This window comes from Astatotilapia calliptera, chromosome 22 (genome assembly GCF_900246225.1).
Source record: "Astatotilapia calliptera chromosome 22, fAstCal1.2, whole genome shotgun sequence".
Lineage (NCBI taxonomy): Eukaryota > Metazoa > Chordata > Actinopteri > Cichliformes > Cichlidae > Astatotilapia > Astatotilapia calliptera.
Window position 1 is genome coordinate 11,207,483 of NC_039322.1, and position 21,397 is coordinate 11,228,879.

At 42.5% G+C, this 21,397-nt stretch overlaps 1 protein-coding gene across 1 annotated transcript in view; it reads right to left on the reverse strand.

Moving 5' to 3' along the window:
* LOC113014370 (dolichyl-diphosphooligosaccharide--protein glycosyltransferase subunit STT3B) overlaps nucleotides 1–17,247 on the reverse strand; it is a 103,465-nt gene extending 86,218 nt beyond the window's left edge. The window contains exon 1 of the mRNA XM_026155846.1: nucleotides 16,724–17,247. Within this exon, the coding sequence (XP_026011631.1) occupies nucleotides 16,724–16,983 (260 nt within the window). The 5' untranslated portion in view covers nucleotides 16,984–17,247. The remainder of the gene's footprint in view (nucleotides 1–16,723) is intronic.
* Between the last annotated feature and the right edge of the window lie 4,150 nt (nucleotides 17,248–21,397).

The following is a 21,397-nucleotide window of genomic DNA, read 5'->3' on the forward strand; positions in this document are numbered from 1 at the left end:
GACATAATACTCCGAACAATGATCATAATTTTGAAGGAAAAGATCCTCTGCTGCTGGGGTGCTACATGTCTCAAGGACATTAAGTTGTAGAGCTGGCTGGGTGGAAAATCATTTCCTGTATTAATTTCAGAGAAATCAGTTCTGAAGGCTAGGCTTGGATCAGAAGGAGACTTCATAAAAAAGGCAAAATGAGGCAGATTTGTGTCTCTGCAGACTGTAGAGCTACAAGATGACACCATCAGTTAAATAAAAATAAAAGTAAAATGCAAACCAACTTATCTATTGAATCTGTGAGAATTTAAGTTGTTATAGTGGGGGGGGGAAGAAAAAAAAAAAAGTTCAGCAATAGCTTCCATAATCCCATTTTCACACTTGGCAGACAGATGGACATAAAGCTCAGGGCAACGATATTGACCAGACTGGCACTTCCCTGGAGTGTGACATACACACACACAAGAAAGCATACAACTTTGAGATACTCGAGGACATTGTCCACAGTATTGAAAAAGCTGAGTTGGTGCAGCAGATAACCAGGTGTGCAGAGCAGAGAAAGCAGGCAAGATTTGAAAGTCTCACCTAGAGAGCTCAAAAGTGTCAGCTGTTATCCACTTCTGAATGGTTATCAAATTGGTCTTTCCTAGGGATGGGTACCGGTGTCCGGTGACATAAACGGTAGTAACCAGACCGAAAAGCAGCGCACATTTCGGTGCTTTATTTCGGTGCTTTTTTTTCCTGAGCTGTGATACACTTCTAGCCAATCATTTTACGTTTCCGAGGATAGTAGGCGGGGCCAGGTACGTACGTTCTTTTATGCAGAGCTACAGATTAAAAATGCCCAAGGCGAAGCGGTCAAAAGTCTGGCTGTACTTCACAGCAAAAGATGCAAACTCAGCAGCCTGCAACAAGTGCTTTAAGCTGATACTGTCAAAGGAGGTAACTCCTCAAATCCGATGAAACACCTGGCGACGCATAGCGTTTTTTTTTTCTCTCCAAAAACCAAGAAATGCGCTGTATTTGATAGCTTGCTGCGAGACCTCACACCGAGCGCATCTACTGCGGTGTGGTGCCTGTTATCGGACCCGGAGTTAGCAACATACCCAAAAACACGAAGAGGAGAGTCCTGGCCCCTAGCCCTGCCAGTGTAGCAGAAATGATGACGGATGATGATGGCAGCAGCAGCAGCCGTTCTTCTCTGCGTGAGTAATTTACGTTGAGTAGGCTAACCACGTTATTAAATTAATGCATGTAAGGTGAACTAGCAAACATCATCATATCTACATGCGGCTGTCTTCTTGTTTGATGGCAGATACTCCCTTCACCCTGGCCAAAAAGGCTAAAATGACCAAAGAAAAAGAGGGAAACAGCTGAACATGAGCGGTTTTTGGACAAAGTTTGTGTTTTTTCCATTGATTAAGCACTGCTTCCAGCCAAGAGTGATACCATATATGCCCTATAGCTGCAGAAAAGGCTAACATTGTTATCTTTTTACAAAAACCAAATCAAATCAAATCACTTTTATTGTCACATCACATGTGCAGGTACATTGGTACAGCACATGTGAGTGAAATTCTTGTGTGCGAGCTTCACAAGCAACAGAGTTGTGCAAAATACAATAATGTAAACAAGCAAAATACAAGAATGGCTACATCTGAAACTAATAAATATATATACAATATATAATAGTATATGCATTTCTGGATGTGTATAGTAAATATTTTCCTACGTGTGTGTGTGTGTGTAGACATATTTTACAAATTAAATAGAGTAAACAATAAATAAAATATATAAAATATACAGAGTTGAGACATGTGCAAAACAGTGGCATTACTGTACAGTATGGAGTGCATAATGTTAAAGTTCCAGTAGTGAAGCTGAGGTGTCTATGACGTGTTCAGCAGTCTGATGGCCTGGTGAACCAGCTGAACATGAGAGGTTTTTGGACCAATTTTGTGTTCTCCATTCTTTAAGCACCGGTTCGAGCACCGTTTAAGCACCGGCACCGTTTCAAAAGTACCGATTTGGCACCGGTATCGGATAAAACCTAAACGATACCCATCCCTAGTCTTTCCTCTACGAGAAATGCTTTTAACCAGTCTGGACAAGCTTTGTACATTACAGTACAAAAGTATGGGGTTTTTTGGATTTGGGGGGGGGGGGGGGGGGGGGTTTGAGTTAGACTACTAGAGCTAACTGACATCCCATTCATACAGTCCCCTGAATATACCTAGGTATTCACCACTCATCCAACGTGTGAAACCTGCTGTGAGGACAATTAAAGTGTGGCCAGAGGGGACAGACGCAGTGCTCCAGGGCAGATTTAAAAACGCAGACTGGAATATGTTTACCCACACAGACCTGGACCAGTATGCCTCATCTGTACTGGATTACATCTCCGAAACCACAGACAGTGTCACCACCCAGAAACTGATCACCATGTACCCCAACCAGAAGCCTTGGATGAACCGGGATGTTCGTCTCCTCCTGAAGGCCCACAACACCACCTTTAGGTCAGGAGATGCACACGCCTACAGCACAGCCAGGGCTAATCTAAAGAAGGGCATCAAAAAAGCCAAACACCATTACAAAAAGAAGGTAGAAGAACACTTTTCCAACTCCAAACCCCGACGCATGTGGCAAGGACTCCAGACCATTACAGACTACAGGACCACCAAACCCTCCCCCGCATCCTCTGATGTCTCCTTCCTCAATGAGCTCAACAACTTTTATGCTCGTTTTGAGCGAGGGAACCCCACAACCGAAGCAGACGTGACGCCAGGCCACCAACCTCTGACTCTCTCCCCCACCGATGTAGGAGCAGTGCTGAGCAGGATTAATGTCCACAAGGCTGCAGGTCCTGATGGCATCCCCGGGCGTGTTCTCAGAGCGTGTTCTGGGGAGCTTGCAGGAGTGCTCACAGACATATTCAACCTGTCCTTGGCCCATGCCGTGGTACCGGCCTGCTTCAAATCCACCTCCATCGTCCCGATACCCAAAAACTCCAACCCATCTAGCCTCAATGACTACCGCCTAGTAGCACTCACCCCCATTATCACAAAGTGCTTAGAGCAGCTGGTCCTAGCACACTTCAAATCCTGTCTCCCCCCCACCCTGGACCCCCACCAATTCGCATACCGCCAGAACAGGAGCACAGAGGATGCAGTCTCCATCACACTGCACTCTGTCCTCTCACACCTGGACAACAACAACACATACGCCAGAATGCTGTTTATAGACTTCAGTTCAGCATTCAATACAATCCACCCCTCACAACTCATCAGGAAACTGACAGACCTGGCCATCAGTTCCCTCATCTGCAAATGGTTACTGGATTTCCTGACCAACCGCCCCCAACATGTCCGGCTGGATAACCGCTGCTCATCTACAATCACGATGAACACCGGTGTACCACAAGGCTGTGTGATGAGCCCTTTCCTCTACTCCCTCTTCACCCACGACTGCAGACCTGCTGACGGTTCCAACACCATCATTAAGTTTGCAGATGACACCACGGTGATTGGCCTCATCAGTGACAACGATGAGGCCGCCTACAGGGAGGAGGTGGGTCGTCTGGCTGAGTGGTGCGACAGAAACAACCTGCTGCTTAACACAGAGAAGACCAAGGAGCTCATCGTGGACTACAGGAGGAATGCTGACCCACATCCACCCATCCACATTAAGGGGATGGCTGTGGAGCGTGTGAGCAGCTTCAAGTTCCTGGGAGTCCACATCTCCGAGGATCTCACCTGGACGACCAACTGCTCCAAGCTGGTCAAGAAGGCTCACCAGCGCCTCTTCTTCTTGAGGACTGAGGAAGAACCACCTGTCCTCAGACATCCTGGTGAACTTCTATCGTTGCACCATCGAGAGCATCCTGACCAACTGTATAACAGTCTGGTACGGGAACTGCTCTACCTCGGACCGGAAGGCGTTGCAGAGGGTCTTGAAAACTGCCCAGCGCATCGCCGGAGCACCACTTCCTGCCATAAAAGACATCTGCAGGAAGCGGTGTCTGAAAAGGGCTGGGAAAATCATCAAAGACCCCAGTCACCCATCACATGGACTCTTCACCCTCCTGCCCTCTGGGAGGCGCTACAGGAGCCTCCGGACTAAGACCACCAGGTACCGGAACAGCTTCTTCCCCACAGCTGTCAGACTCCTGAACTCTGCCTCCTGACATCTGACCCACGTTAACACATGGACTGAACATACACACACCCACAATGGACAACTGTACCCTCAAACACACAATAATAACATGGACTGAACCACCACTTACAACCACTAGCACTTTATATAGCCTCTGTAGGAATTATATCTCACTTATCTTAACTGCACTACTGTATAGCTCTGTGTAAATAATCATTCTGTACATTTGATAATTTTTAATCCTACAACTGTTTACAACTTGCATAGTTCCCATTTCTGTATAGCTGTATATCTCAGATTTCTGTAAAGTTATTTATTTCATATTCTGTATAGTTTTTCATATTTATATCCTGTTCATAGCTTGTACTCACTACAGCCTGTGCATACTTAGTTATAGAATATTCACAACATACTTCATACCGTGTACATTATAACATACCATAATAGACCCATTTCTGTAATATACTCACATATCTATATTATTGCTAATATATATTGTAATATATCTATATCACTAAAGCACTTCTGGATGGATGCAAACTGCATTTCGTTGCCCTGTACCTGTGCATGTGCAATGACAATAAAGTTGAATTCTATTCTATATACTTGTTTCCCTTCCCCCCTGTAAAAAGGTTAAAAGCTACCGATAATTCTATAATGCCTCACTAAAAATTCAAAGGAATGTCTCCAAAATCCAATATGTCTTAAGGCCGAAACAAACTGTTTATCTAATGGCCTGAAAGTGCACTGATGCCTGCTGTGAGTTGCCTGGAGCCACAATGAGTCATGCTATGCTCAAAGCACTTCTCAGACATTTTTAGCAGCAGGTTAGCTGCATAGGAACAATGGCCATAGCTTTCATGAGGGTAAACCTGCACTCAGCAAGCACTCGCATTACACTGTGCCTTCTGTCACTCCATTGAAAAGGTGGAAGGCAGGTCCTTGACAGAGTTTGCAGCTTTCAATGCCTAAAGAGAAACAACATTATCTGAGGGGCGCCTACAGGGTATTCTTTATGAATATGGAAACAAATACAACGGGCTTTCAACTGCAAAGGCAGTTTTTACAGTGATCTATTTAAACTATACATATAGCATGGCCTGGCTGAACAGACTAAAGGAACAACTCCATAGGTGAAATGACCTCTCATTTGATATTAAATGTAGATAATGGATTTTTAGAGGCCTTTAAATTTCTTGATGAATGTGTTTCACATGATTAATTTCAATCTTAGTTTCCCCGACTTGTCTTGTTCAGCAGAAATTTCACCTTTGCCGTGCAGACATCCAGGACTGTCATCTTTTCTTTTCTCTTTTTTTTTTGAAGCTGGCAGAAAGAAGTTGAGCGGAGGACTAATCCATCTCTGACAACATGAGAGAAAAATCCAAAGTCTTCATCGTATCATTTATAGACTTGGACAAAGAAACAGACCTCAGACAATTAAATGTCTGGTTAGTACAGCACCAACTACAAAGAAAAATCTACCGCAAACATAATCAAACCGCTCAAAAGCATGGATCCTATTCTTAATAAAAGTCTTTACTGGTTCTTTTACTGAGCTGCCTGCATTCAACTCCAACGATCACGTAATCACACATCAGGCTCATTGCAGCATTTTTTGGCATAAAAATGTCACCTTGTTTCAGAGCCATGTGGCTCACCCAGGCTACCTGCCAGCTGCTTTACTGGATAACCCTGATGAAATGACAGGCTTTTTTTGCAACCGGTCAGAGATTGACAACCTATTCCAGCTGTCACTATGTCGTGCTTGAGACGCCTTCATTCGTCCATCTGCAGTTTCTCATTCTCTGCCCTGATCTCTCTTCCACCCGCTCCTCTATCAGTCCCAGCCTGGCTCTAGGCTGTTCTCTTGACTTGAAACAAAGCTGTGGCCTCAGACCACAGCGATCCATAATGTCACACCAGGTGAGCTTACCAGCAGCTAGGCTGTGACAATAAAGTCATCCGCTCTCAATGGGCCGAGGGGAATGAAAACAAACACAAGAGCAGAACAATGGACACATCTGCACCAGAAAAACAAGAGATGGGGTGCTGCCAAAATGGAAAGATGCCCACTGGCGGCCTTACAGTGGGCAGAGTAGCAGTATACTGTGGCCTGCTCATAACACAAAACACATCCAGCAAATCGGTATTTATTCTGAATATTAAAAATTCTACTAGGAATTTCTGAATACAGCTATAATCCGCAGCTGTGTTTTCATCCCACTTTTGTCTTCGCTTTCTCTTAACACAAGCGAACGTGTCGGCTGATTAATATAAACTCCACAGCTCCCTGCGGCTGCAGTTGACTTTAATCACCTGGAAACCTAAAGTCTGGGGAAAAACAGAAACGGCAATACAGCTTCAACAACTCACAGGTTAATCAATCCAAGGCAAATTGATTGGCAACACTTTTAACTGATTAATTCCCAAGTAATCTTTTCAGGTCACTGGTTTCCAGCCTCGCTATGTTTCAGAGTTTTACGACAGTCAAATCTAAATCAAACCTTGTAAAATAAATCAAATACACTTTTGTACTGTCAATCACAAAGATATATTGATATTCAGCTCACAAAGCTCAAGTCAGTCTAATTTCACATTGGTTTCAATTTAGGAAGTGAAACTCCACTTCCTGTTTCTTTTTTTTATGGCATGGAAACCACAAACGGAAAAATACAACATTTCGACTTCACACAGCACTTAGATACCATTCTGCTTCTTATACACATTTAAAAAGAATATGCCCATCATACTGTCAGTGGGTTGTTAAGTGTTTAATAAACATTAGGTTTAGTCAGTACATCTCCAGGGCCTTTGTGAGACAACTATGCATACAAGTATAAATAGGTTGTATACAGTTAAGGTAAGCGTTATCTTAGGAAACCTGTATAGTTTAATTTCTGATCTAATAAACAGATCTCAAGTAAATTAAACTCCGCTTATCAAAAAAATCTTTTGGTGGATGGCCCAAACCTCTTTGGTTGGTGCCAGAATTCTTTTATACGAGAAGAAAAACCCAGATCTCCTAAAACTGCAAGTCTCCGTTACATTGTTCTCATTAGAAAGTACTAATTTCTTAAGAGCTATAGGAAGCAGATACACGGGCCCTTGGGGACCAACTTAAGTCTGAGGCCAGTGGCTTAGTCGAGGACAATAGCAGGAGTGCTTTAAATCCCAAAACATCCTCGTTGCTGAAGAAGGAAACCAAAGCACCCAGAACAAACCCATGTAAACCCAAGAGACGTGAAACCTCCAGAGTATATTAAAATTCTAAGGAGAGACGATATATTGAAAAACAACACAGGAGGAGAAACAAACAGCGGCCGTGTAACCCTTTATAGTAACTGCAATAAAATCAGAGACTTGATTCATTTTATTTACAGAGCGATCAAAAGACTGATGAGTGAGTCATACACCTGAGATGTAAAGATATGCTAGAAGCTTACATAAAACCTACCTTGAAACAAGGAAAATAAGCAAAAGACTTCAAATGAAGACAACAAAATCTGGACGACGCAGAACAAAAGGCATTTAAGACGTGCCAACCTGAGAGCTAGCCAATCCTCCAACAAGGGATTGAGCCAACAAGCACAATAAACAAAATTAAGCAGGGAAACGTGCACCCAAAACTCAATATAACATAACCAGCTCACGGAGTAGAAAGCCTGAACAACTACCACTTTTTATCACCTCGTTGTGGAGAAAACTACTTGACATTCGCAATAACCCTTTCTTTGGTATTTATTTGATTAAACCAGCTCTTAGCCATCTACCTAGCTTCCCTGCTGATGCTAAGCAGCAAGTTTCTAGGGACTTTCTGCAAAATGTTGGAGGGATTAAATTGAAAAGAGGAAAAATTACTCAAGAATAAGCCGAGTTGAGCTATTTGAACTATTCAGTAATGCTTCAGAGACGCTTTAAGCAGCCGATCTTATTAAATGGACTCTGGTGTAAGTAGTCTATCAGCTACAGAAGACATTCAATTTAACCTGAGGCAGAGGCCGACAAAATAATACATCAACCCTATCCTCCCCCTCCATAAAACCATACAGCACATATATTACACATGAACATGCACACAAACAAACTGATAAAGCAGTTATTTGGAACAATAAAATTTCTTTGGCTTCACCGCCAAAGCCTCCCTCTGTTTGAATGCCTGGCAGGCATTAATTTCTTCTCTCTCTTTCCGCCTCCTACTATCCTATCGCCGTTTCTCTCACTCCTCCTTTCTTCTCCTCTCTGTATGCAGGTGCGCTCGCCCACTGAGCTGCATGCTGACTCCTGTCAGTAAGAGGACAGGGATGTATGATAAGCACAGATCTTCTTTGTTCCCTACACCCAACTTCGCCCTGAACCATCCAGAGTGCATCGAGGACCACTTCAAAGCCAAAGTGAAGGCGAAAAAGAATGCAGTAAGAGTGAGGCAACATTCAAGGCAGCATTGTCAGACTTGTTACCTTGTTTGTGGTTTGGTGCTGTGGATTATTTTCAGTCTGTCTTAACAAGCAGATATTAGGTTTCTTGCTTCAGTCGAACTCTACTCTTTTCCCCCTCGGGAGGAGCACTACTTTTATGCTGGTTCTGCGCAAGCATCACTATATACACCTGTTGGTCTCGCATTGTTTAGTCAAGTGCAAGAAACAATTCTCACTTGTCAAGCTCTTCACGAAGCTCTAAAAATAACAGAGGCGCCCCTATAAAAACTATTATTCCACAGACGGAAGGGTGAAGGCATTGCTCGACGGTTGTGCTGCTGAGCAAACTCAAAGCATGAAAACTTACTGCTGACCAGTTACTCAATTCGACCAATGTGTCTTCTCAACAAAAAGACTAAACAAAAGTGCGCCGGTATTCAACGAGTGCTCTCAATTACGGCCTTGCATCTGTTAAGCAGACACGTCTCTCGATCTGTTGCCCCCCTACTCCCCTCCTAGATGGATGGATACTCCAGCATGAGCGGTCACGGAACAACGATCGCGTCAGAGACTCCATGACAACGCCAAACAGCTGGATAAAAGATGGATCGACCACACATTTTCACTTTGCGTGACACACACCAAGCTGTTTATTGTCACATTGATCGTTTTTTAGAGCCGATTGCTAAACATTGTTTTCGCTTCCTTTCCCCTCAGTCACGTTTGTCTGGAGGCTTTGTGACCACAGTGTGAGCGTGTTTTATGATCACTAGCCTTTTCTTTCAAAAGAACGACAAAGAAGCGTACCCGTCTGTATCGCTCCTGCCCCCTCATATACTATGTGAATGTTTGTGGGCGAATTCAGCTGAAAGGTAGCATCTTACCAAGCACATAACCGTCTTCGGAGTTTGACAGATGTATTCGATCTATATTAGACAGGCTACTCTGGCAGCAACCGCAAATCTGCACAGTATGCTGCACTAAATGTTCCCACCAAAGCGAGCCTTTCAATTCTGATAAATAATCTGTAGTGCATTTGCCAGCACCTGAATAAATTTTTAACAAAAGAGAAGTCTTACCTTTTTTTAAACAATGTGGCCTGAAATTTATTAGACCGGCGGTCCAAAGGTGAACGAATGGCACAACACTGGAAACACTGCCATTTACATCTTTAAATGTTAAAAATTATAGAGTGCATAATCATACTCTTAGCCTCGAACAAGAAGCACAATGTCAAAGGACAATGCTCTTAAAATCTCATTAGCAAACGGCTGCCAAAATTTATAAGACTGTGGTTTAGAAAGCTAAGGCAGACGACAGGCTCAAGCTAATTTGTAATGAATAATAAACCAAGGCTCTTTTATACCGTGCCCTATATAAACAGGGGACTATGTTCAAACCTCTCTGACCATAGTGTAATTAAATGTAAAGTTAAACAAATACTTAACTGGCTTCACACGTCCTTTAAAAGCTGCTAACATGTGGGTGAGTACAGCTCTGAATGTGAGGCAGGGGCAATTCATCACACTAACAAACTGAACTACCTCTCTCACAGTGCCATGACCCTCCACGAAGGGGTCTGCAAAGTCGTGTGTTCTCTGAAAAGCTGACGAGTGAAACCAGAGAGGTGGCGATCTTGCCAGTGCTTTCAAAAACAGCTAATGAGCAACACTGGCTAAAACATAGACGCTTACAGTTTGTCTATAAGAGGAGCACTAACACCATTGTCTTCAATACTCAATGCAATGCCTGCAGTACAATGGCTTAGCAGTATCAGTCACGTGGTGTCTTTGTGATAACTGCAAACTTGTTTGTTACCTATGCACTTAACACATCTTTCCTTTTATGCATACAGGCCAGGCTCGACTAAAAGCCATTAACACAACCTCAGAACAAAGGGTATAAAGAAAGTAAATTCAAGTAGTCTCAGTTCTCAATCATGAACAGGCATTTAAAACAAATCCAAAACCTTGGTCTCTGTTAGAAGAAATAAAGATCCAAAATCAAATGACAACAGAAGACTGGGTTGTTTGTGTGACTTTCATTGTACTAGGCAGCGGCTACCCCAGGCCTGTTGCTGTTTCCTGCCAGGAGCAGCTCAGCGACACATGCCCCAGGTGCCCTGGAAGAGATCTGTCGCTTCCTGTCTTCACACATGGAGCGCTCCTCAGATTCGCAAACCTCGCTGCAATGCCTGACACTAGTCCGCTGGGAAGCCTTGCCTCCAAAACAGCACTTAATCATCAGAGGCTTGATATGAAGTCTCCTGACTGGGGAGAAAACAGAAAATGAAAGTTCTGTAAGGAAGAGGAAAAGAAACTCTTCCTGTGTCCTTTAGGTGCTGTGACATAACTTCAGCGCAAAGGTGGAATAGAAATATAGCAGCTAGCTTTGGCACTGGGGCATGCTGTAAAATACTAATACGCAGCTGTGGTCAACTCCAACCCGTTAACCAAGACTTAATGGAAGTCTTCCTTGTAAGTACCAAGCATAATATCAGGAAGGATGGGCTCCTTAGGGGAAAAAAATCCTGCTTCAGGTAACTGGACACCAAATCTGCGCTGAATATTTTATAATCTGCCGGACAGTTGGGGGTTTAAGCAAGGATCACAGCTCCAGCCAAGTGTCTGGTGGAAAGATCAGTCACAACTTATTCTCCATTTTCCCACACTACAGCATTAGCTCACATGTTGCTGTGCCAGCAGCTGCTGGCCTAATCTACTTTCAGATAAAAGTTTTGAAAAAGACAGAATTAAAGGAGGGTGAAAAACACTCAAAGTCCATCATAGACCACATTATTAAAGCAATCAGAGACACTAAAACATCATTTCTGAGGTGTTAACTCATATCAGAGTGTTGTCTGAAACAGCAAAGGACTGTATAATGTATCTGTGAAACCGCTGACATTTCACACGTCTTGTTTTTCTATTAACACTCAAAAACAGGTCATAATCATTGGATGTTTTCCTCTGCATCTTACATCAAAGTCACTATCACCCCCCCCAAAAAAAGAAGATGGGAAAGATTCTGCATTGCTATCCAGCTGTCGTACTAATAGAGCCTCCAGTTTTGCAGGTTTCCAACAGCGATGATCAAGAACAAAGCTGACAAAGTGTTAAAATTTTAAGGATTTCTTTGGGGGGAGGGAGAGGAAGTCGTTTTGTACATTTTAAGCCCAGAAACAAGAGCACAGTGAAAAAGAGAATTTAGGCAAGTGTGATGAAATAACAGGAATATCCTTTAGAGCATGTTAGGCAGTTTTCCAATGGCTCCCATTTAAAAATCTTGTCTTGACCCGGTAACACTGCTTTAGTAAATGTGTGCACAGATTGCATGAATTCCACAGCAGGAGAAGGCACAAGCACAATCATCTCTCTCACCTTCACCTAAACATGACCCTTGCAAATTCAAACGTTTTTCAGCTGTAAGGATTTGTCGAACTGAAGTTATATGCAGATATGCAACTGGAGCTGAGCACACAGTATTTAACATTGCACTTTAAATACAGAGAAGATGTACTTTGTTTAGAGCTGAGAGAGAGAGAGAAAGAGCTCAGAGCTGAGAGATTCCTAATAAACTTAAACAATACGGACAGCCAGGCTGAAGATGACACTCCAAGGATAAGATTTAACCCACAACAAACAACCACTGACTACCAGCAAAACCCAGCTCTCAGCAGCCCGAGTTAATCCCAAGGAAGGCTCAGGCTGTCTTGTTCTCAATTTCATGATAAAAATTAATCTTCCCGCTATCAGTTACATTCATTTTGTCATGACAGGTCACCGTCTTCATTTTAATGACTCAAAAAAATCCCTGGCCTTATACTGAGCCAAGTCTGAAAGCAGCCAACTTGGGCTGCACTGCGTCTCACACACACTCACACACACCCTCCCAGTTTGGCGGTCTATTTAATGTCCAGAACTTCCAATTTCTCTCTCTAACCTTTCACTGCAGTGCTGCCAGCCGGATATTCACTTATTACTCCCCACATTTATGCTTAACATATCTGTGGGCAGTGATGAGCTTGGAGCCTGGAAACCCGACTGACTATTTTGATGCTTTAATTAATCAATCATTTAATCTGAGTGTTATCTGACTGACATTACTGCATCTAAAAAGCAATGCTTGTGCTGAACTGGTAATCTGTACAACCCTGAGCTGAAGAATCTGAAAAAGTAGCACACCACCAGTGAGTATCAAATCTCTTTTCCGAACAGCTTCTGAAAACCCAATTAATTTAATTCACAAGCATGTGATGCAGGGAAAAAGTCCCCTTACAAAGCAAACCTTACAGCTACTCGCAAAAATGAGTTTGGTATTTTTATGCATGATAAAGCTACTTCTGGCTGTTCCCTTCTACACAAGGGGTCACATGTTTGGCGCTCTTCCTGATGGACTTCAGAGGGACTTGTGCCCCCCTCTCAGAACCGAACTGGTAATCGTTGGCTTGTTGGGTGAACGTGTAAAACAGCAAATTCTTCAAAGATCACCAACAACAATCTCACATGACCCTGTACTGCTGTAGCAGATTTATACTCGATTAAAGGGGGGGGGGGGGGGGTTGCTGACAAAAAAAAAAAAAAGTGTAACGGTTAAATGTGAATTATGCAACTGGTGAATTTCTGTCTATGTAGACTGCAACACATGTGAGATTTTTGACAATTTACCAAAGCAAATTGCCGTATTACCCAAAACAGGTTGGATGCAATTGCCAACATGACCCCATTCAACCACAGACTGACTGCAGACTGCAACATTTATGGTAGGTTTTGTTGAGTGTCAGCAATCTCATTTTGCAGCTATGGACGAAATAAAGTGAGATAACTTCGTATTACTGGATAAAACAGGTGTTGGCAAAGTTTATCTTTAAGGACATACTATGCTGTTGAAAAAGAAAAGTGATAAATTGCAATTTATGTTACTGCAGTATATCAAAAAATTATTAAAAAATTAAATTAAATTAAATTAAAAAAAAAAAATCACAGTAATATTATATCCCAAGTATCTGAAGTGAACCCCGCCTCTAGTGGCTACCAAAGAGTCCATACATTAACCCCACTGAGAATCTGGGATGTGCTCGGACGTTATCAGTATAAGAGCTTCTCAGAAACACAATGTGACTCTAGATGACGATAAATGTTATGACATTCCATAAGCTTATTTTAAATACGTTGTTTTGTAGCTTAATGATAACTGAATATTTAAAACTCCAGACTACCCCTGTCATTTATATACACGACAGCACAGTGACACCGTTTCCTCACAGCAAAGAGGTCCTGGGGGTCCTGAATTCGATTCCATTACTTGGCCAGGGCAAAAGACTGTGGGAGGAAAGCTAGTGGGTTAGGTTAATTAGTAAATCTAAAATTCCCCATAGGTTTGAATGTGAATGAATGGTTGTCTGTCTCTATCTGGTAGCCCTGCAATAGACTGGCGACGCGTCCAGGGTGTAGCCTGCCTTTAGCCCTTCAGTAGCTGGGATGGGCTCCAGCCTCTGCGACCCTGACAAGGATAAGCGGAAGAGAACGGATGAATAATACTACATAAAAGGTGCTGGTCCACTGTTTGCGGCAATCAGCTGCCCCTCCAGTGACACTTCTCCTTGTCCTGTTCAGCAGCCTAGGCAAACAACAGATGAACAGCACTAGCCATCTAGGCTATGCCAGTCTCCTAATGTACTCCAGTTATTGTGAGCCAAATCATCATTTATCTTTATGTAAATGGGGTTAAGTGATTCTTTTGTTCTTTTGCTGACATAGTGCACCTTACCTTACTTTAGGAGAGAGAAGTTGGCCGTTAGTAGCTACACACTGTGTCTGCACCTAGGCAGCCGTACTGTTCCATCTGTGCCACACAGCAGGCTGGCACCTATGTCCTCCACCCACCCTTGGAGTGTCCCAGCCATCAGGCTTTACACCTTTCTTGGCACGAACCCTAATTAGCTCAATCAATGGATGAAAATAAATAAATAAATGAATCCCACCTGAATGCCAACTAATCCCCCCTGATTTTTAAATAAACAAATATTAGGAAATTAAAATTAGCACAGCCAGATATAGCCGAACCACGGCAGCGACCCTTCTGCAAAAATCAGCACAGCTCAGAGCATTTGCATACTGCAGAATAAGCTTGACATTTGGGTGCTTGTAAATCCAATCTTGATTCTTCAAATTGCCAGCTTGTTTAACGTAATGGTTAGCTGCTGATAATTTGAAGCTCTGTGCAGAGGGGGGGAAAAAAAACAATAAAAAACAATAAGCGCTTAGACAACAACGGACAACGGCACTGATGGTGTGTCTGGTGCTGACTTCCAATCAGCATCCAGTGTTCACACAGCTGGAAAAAACAAAACAAAAAACACACAATTTCTTTCTGTCACAAAAGTGAGAAAGTTATAGTGCTTGATGAAACATAATTACAAAACTCTTTAAAAGATGACCAAACAAACATTAGTACATGTTTAAAAAGGACACTCAAAGTAAAAACCCAAGGGAGGGTCAGGTTTGTCGGATTGTTAGGAGTATGAATTATTAAGATGTCAGTCGGTTCTTGTTCAAAACATGACACAAGGGGAGGAGGACAATTTAGTATCAATGAACAGCTAACTGTAGATATATTTTTTTTGATGCAAGTCTCCACTTTAATAAGGATACTGTGCATTATAAAATTAAAATAAAAACACTCCAATGCGACAGAATTTACAGTTTTACACATTTAAGCTGGCAACAGACGGTTGAAACGGTGCTTTGTTTTGTGTTGGGGGGACAAAAATTGAGAACAGATGCAGACTACTCGTTGCTGCGAGGGCTTTTTAAACTTCTGAATATCAAAGAATGTCTTTGCTTTCTTTCCTGTGACATGCTGCCAAAGACCTGTGCCATTCTTGCTCTGCAACTGTGGAAACGGGTGCCACATTATAGCTTTATACTGAGGCAAAACAGCTCCCACTGCTACTGTGAAATGCAGCACAGTACCATAGATAATATACTGTATCCAAAAGCTCTATGACTACCCCCCCAAACTTTAATCGGGAAATATGAAGGTTGTAAAAGCAGCTTCTAATGAGTGCAAGACACATGGGACTACTCATTAACAGCGCTAAGGTCAGCCCTTTCAGCAAATTCCAGTCTGAGAAAAGGAGCAAGCTCATCTGAACCACGCAGAACCTCCCACAGCCATAAGCCTTGGCCCTTGGCTTTTAAATGCAATCAAGTTATCAACATAATTGAAGACGCAAGTGTCACCCTGAACTAGATGGAGCACCTGTCCTTGAAAATTAATAAATGGATGCATCAGTTCTGCTGCCTCGTTGAATGCCACACAATATAAGAGAGCAATGAGGGAATGACAGGGCAACCAGGCGGCCGCCTGTGAGCCCATGTGACACTGTTACAAAGCGGAATAATTCTCCATTGTGATGACAGACACGCCAGATCGGATCAGTTGGCTTCCGGGTTACAACCTGCTGTTACGAGAAGCACCGGCTGGAAGCTTGCAAGAGACCCTGGTCATTCAAGATGTAGCGAAGCAACAATAAGACATGAGAAAACCAAACTACTTCAATCAATCAAACACATCAATCAAGCACACGAGTAAAATAATCAGGCTGTTAACTATTTTACATTTTCACTGGTTAAAATGCAGATTTATTTATTTTTTTCTCTGCTCTTTCAATCCGAATAAAGTTCCTGCAGCTGAAGACTCAAGGCAGAGCTCACTGCAGCAAGTACACAAACCTACTGTTGGGTAACACACAACTGGTCAAACCAGACTAGTTAGCTAGCTCTTTATCATATTTAAATGTCAAGGTCCCGCAGATGGGCTGCACATTGGGCCACCGAGCCCGTATATACAAGTGTATGTGCCAGGGTCATTTGGGGGGGGGGCATGCTGTGTAATAACGAGCATGAGCCGCTAACGAACCACAGCACGAAATCAAAATTAAAGTTAAAGCTGAGCTGCATTCAAAAACTTAACACCGCTGCGATTGTGCTAACTTTATAAAGCGTAAAGCAAAGCAAGTAGATAAATAAATATACGTCGTGTTTAATTTAAAAAAAAAAAATACCTCCCCTCTGTAGGGATTAAATTCTCAGTCTCTCATTTCCATTACAAGCAAGTGTAACCAGCGAACAGCAGACAGTAGTTAGCTAGCTTACCACGGGTCGAACTCGTGGATGATGCTCTCGAACCGGATCACCGCAAAAAGTCTGGAGCTGAATCCCGCCAGGCAGGCCAGAAAAAGAATGCTAAACGAGAGTAAAGACTGCCACCCAGCTGGCTGTGTCAGTCCGCCAGACAGGCCTCCTTTGCCCCCTCCTCCACCCGCGGCGCCGGGTCGACTGTTCCCGTGCACCGAGCCCCCGGCGTTGGTGGACGCTTTGTGCTTGCCGTCGCTGGCTGCGTGTTGCTCCGCCATTTCTGCGCGCAGTGTCGGCTGGATTTGCTCCTGCCCCGCTCCACGTCTTTCCCCCCGCTCCGTACTGTCGTATACTTCCCTATGCTGTGCCCACTTCTCTCAGGTATCCTATCATCTAACTCCTTCGGGTGTAAGGTATGATTTAATTTGGTATCGCTACTCCGGGAGACCGCAGTTACATCCCGAAACGCACACTCATGCGCCACATACCGAGGCTGCAACCGTCAATCCGCTTCACGATTGAACGCCGGCGGAGAGGGGCGGGAGGGATGCGAGAGGCGGGCTCTAGGACGCTCAGGCGACCTCTCACAGATCGACAGGTACGAAGGGGCGGGATTCTATGTATCTAGACCAATCAGAGAAACGAACCTTCTAATCCGACAGAAAGTTTTACCAATGAAAACGGAGCAAAATTATGGCTGCAACTGATTGAAATAGGGATTATCCTTATTATACTTTCGATAAAGTAAATCCGATAGTAACTATAAATCAAACTTTTATCACTATTTTTTTTTTTTACAGTTTTTAAGATAGAGAATAAGTTACAGAATGAGAGCGCACAAGGTTCTTAATCTTGAGGGAAGCGCTTTCGTGTACCTATGGGTATATAAGCAGGTGTGCGAAGATAAATTGTCTGTGCGACTGCAATATTTCTGTTGCCCTTGGATGTTGTGGACTGACGGTAGGGTGATAATACAGATTGATGTATCTCATCATTACTGTGTCCCCCAGCAAAGACAAGAACACAGCATTCATCATTCCCTTAAAATCGGGATGTACTTTCACAACTTGCCCCAAAGCCTTGAAAGACTATATTGAAATGAAACACGTTTTTTTTTTTAATATTTCAAATAAATCTTCAAGCTTTTTGTATTTTGTAATTTTTTTTTATGATTGATTGTATACATTTATTTTGTACTTGGTGGTTTCAAATAACGATGAGACGGATGTAGGAAGTATTATTGATTTATCTGAGGTGTGATCCAGTCCCAAAGGAGAAAAATTATAGTCCAACAGCCCTCTTCGGTGTAATCTGATAGCAAAAAACGTTTTGTTTTTTTTCCGAACTTATTGTAGACCAAATAGATTTAACCCTGATAAGGATAAGTGGAAAATGATGGATGGATGGATTGACACCTGTTTTCAATACTTTTGAATTGGGCTGTTTAAACGGATGATGTATATTCTAATAGCATTAGCATCTTGACATCATAATTTTGAATTTATAAGATAGAACAAACAGCTAATACCCTACACTGGTTTGGAAATATCTCAAACTGGCCCAAATTCGCATACCTACTTTGCATCAGCACTGTTTACAGCTACCCTGTCACCTGTGAGACGATCATTTTTGAAAACTCAAATGAAAAATTCATGTAAGAGAACAGGACTGAAGCTTGAGCCGGCTTAATGTGGCTGTGCATTCAGGCTGTCTGGTGGTGAGATGAGAAGGGGATAAGAGGGAGATGAAAAATACAGCTTTGGAGAGATGGGTAGATGGAAAGCTCATAATAAAGGAGAGTAAAAGGATGATTATGAAAATTGATGGGGGTCATCATAGAAAGCAGGTGGAGTGGCAGAAGTGGATAAGAGTTTGGAGTTCAGGAAGAGATCGTAGAGACTGAAAGAGAGACGCCATCAGCGTCTGAAGCTGGGATTCAGTGCCTAAATTCATTCACACACAAAGACTAAATGCAGACAGACGGCAGGAGTGTGATACATGTAAACACATGAAATCCCACGCACACATAACCGCATGCATATTGATGAAGCCGTCCTCTTGTAGGCGCACGACAGTGTGCTCATTCACACACATATGCGCCCAGCGTCTCGATCATTCGTTAAGGCCTGCTTATGCCATGAAAAACACTCTAACCCTTCACGCTTTCTATTCTACCTTAAGATTATGAATGGGTGACCTTTGAAAAGAAGAAATGGAGGCTGTGAAGATTTCTTCAATTGCATCTCTTGTCAAAAGGCCAAGCCCAGATGAAAACCAGCCAAAATAAGTGCTGTTGCCAGGCTAGAGCGGCTTTGCCTTCACCCTCTCTCCAGAGGCAGGCTTGACTGTTTCTGTTTGCTTTGTTTTTATTTTCCTTTTTTTTCTTCTCCCCACAGCATCACAGACTTGCAGAGTTTATGCACAGCATCCTTAGGTGTCTCCAGCTTTTAATTTTGCTAAAGGGCAGTTGTAAAGAAAAACCCCCAACCCTAAACCCTTAAATGCCTGCCATGGGTCAGTGAGTGAGGTGTCATAAATGATTAAGAGGATTATAATAACAGCATGCCAGTTTTTGGTTTTCTGAAAATGTTACAAGTAAATCCTGTAAGCCAGAAATATTTATCATGTCATAGAGGCAGAGTATTGATTAGCCTAAACAATTTGTCTGGAGATACCTATCAATATCACATCTCTGTCTCCTTTTGTGACTCAGTGAAAAGAGAAGAAAACAACTCCTTTATTAGATGTCCCCGATGAGAGCAAAGTTGCTGCCCGCTTTTTAAAAAGTAGCCTCCCATCTAATACATGCATTATATGTGAGGTCCAGTTAGGAGCGAGCCTGGAGTCAAAAACTGACGTCACAAAGCCTGACCAGATTCCTGATACTCTGGGGATTTGATAAGGAAAGAGAGAATTATAGATCGATCTGTTATCTATACCTGCTGCTTCCTATTGAGGGTCATTACTGGAGGCTGGAGCCATTCCCAAGATACAATCGTTTGAAGGAAGGAAAACAACTAGATTGATTACCAATCCTTCTTTCAGGGATAGCAGGACCATACAAATTCATACACCCATTACTCTCCAATAACCAGCTTCATGTCTTTCCAAGACTGAATGAAAACTCAACACCAAGTTTTCTTGTTGCTCTGTTTTCTCTCATTTCTTTTCATTTAGCCGACTTGGCACTCCTCTTAACTAATTACCTTGTGCATCATCTATGTGTAAAATGGGTAAATCCATCATGTACATTCCATTTGCTCATTATGAGCAGAAACACAAGATTCAGACATTTCATTCAGGAAGCTTTGAAACTTTACCTGTTATACTGTAATCCATTATAGCGGGATGATTAGCCAGCACCACTGCACTCTCAGAGCTGCAGTGAATTGAGAGTACTTAAAACAACCACTTACTGTTCCAATAAGGTGCAGCATCCAACTGTTAGGAGCTGTGGCAAGGAGAGAGTTGGGCTGTCTGTTTTAATGCTCTTTAAAAAAGAATTTGATGGTCACGTTAATCGAAAAAAAAAACAACCTGGGTATTGAAGGCTCTCCATGAGTTAAATTACATCTTCAGTCTTTCAAGTGTTAATGAGAAATCAGAGGAGGAGAAATATAGCAGAAGCAATGACCTGAGTCAACTTCTACTTGATGGTGTGTGCTCTGTGACCAAGTGCACGGGGGTTACCGGCATGGCCTCATCAGTGACACACCATTTCACACTGAGCACGCCTCATTTCTCCACAGGGGGCCACGGAGAGGTAGTTAAATGCACCGGATGTGGACACAGCTCTCTCGGTCCCCACTGAACACACTCGGATGATACTCGGCAACTGCACGACGCGCTCATCTCAGCACCGATGGGAGGAGTGTTTACATGGCTTTGGCATTACTTGGCTATTCAAATATGTGCCTGTGCACACGCCAGATAAATATGAAATAGTGCAATAAGCTTCTATATTTTGCAACAGAATATAGAACAATCTGTTATCCCAGAGATCAGAGAGCTTTTGCTCAATTTATTATGCTGCATCTGCAGCAAGATGGTATTGTATTCAGCGCGTTCATCTGCCATTTTCCAGTGTGTGTGAAAAGTTTTCTCCCCCCAAGAGGCTGTGAAGCTTCAGAGACAATGGCAAGTCTTTTGTATTTTGCTTACAAAAATACTTGAATTGAATCCATGTAGAAAAACAAAACAATCAATGCAATAATATTTCTTTGTATCTTTATTCATTCAGTGTATCATTTTAAGGACTTATAAGCTTTTATTTGTTACAATTACTCCATGAAATGACAAAATAATTAGGCAATTATAAAATATATATAAATATAAAAACCTGTGTGGGTATGCGTAAAGAAGGCTCCACACAAAAATGAGTAAAAGAAGAACAGTCACTCAATTTTTTTTTTTAACTAAGAATAACTCTGGAAAGCATATCAGCAGAGAAAATTGTCTGAAAACATTCACAGTTCACCACATTCATCAAGATTGATTCTGACTTGTCGACACGGCTGAAAGTGCCTGCAGTGATGCTTCAAATTTTATTGGCATGCTGCATAAAAATCTATATAAGAAAGTTTCAATTGATGGAGCACGAAAAGAGAGAGTAAGATGGAGAAAGAGTAAGAGAGGGAGAGAGAAGCAGATATTGAGAAATAGGGACAACCGAAATACTTACCTGAGCTCAAC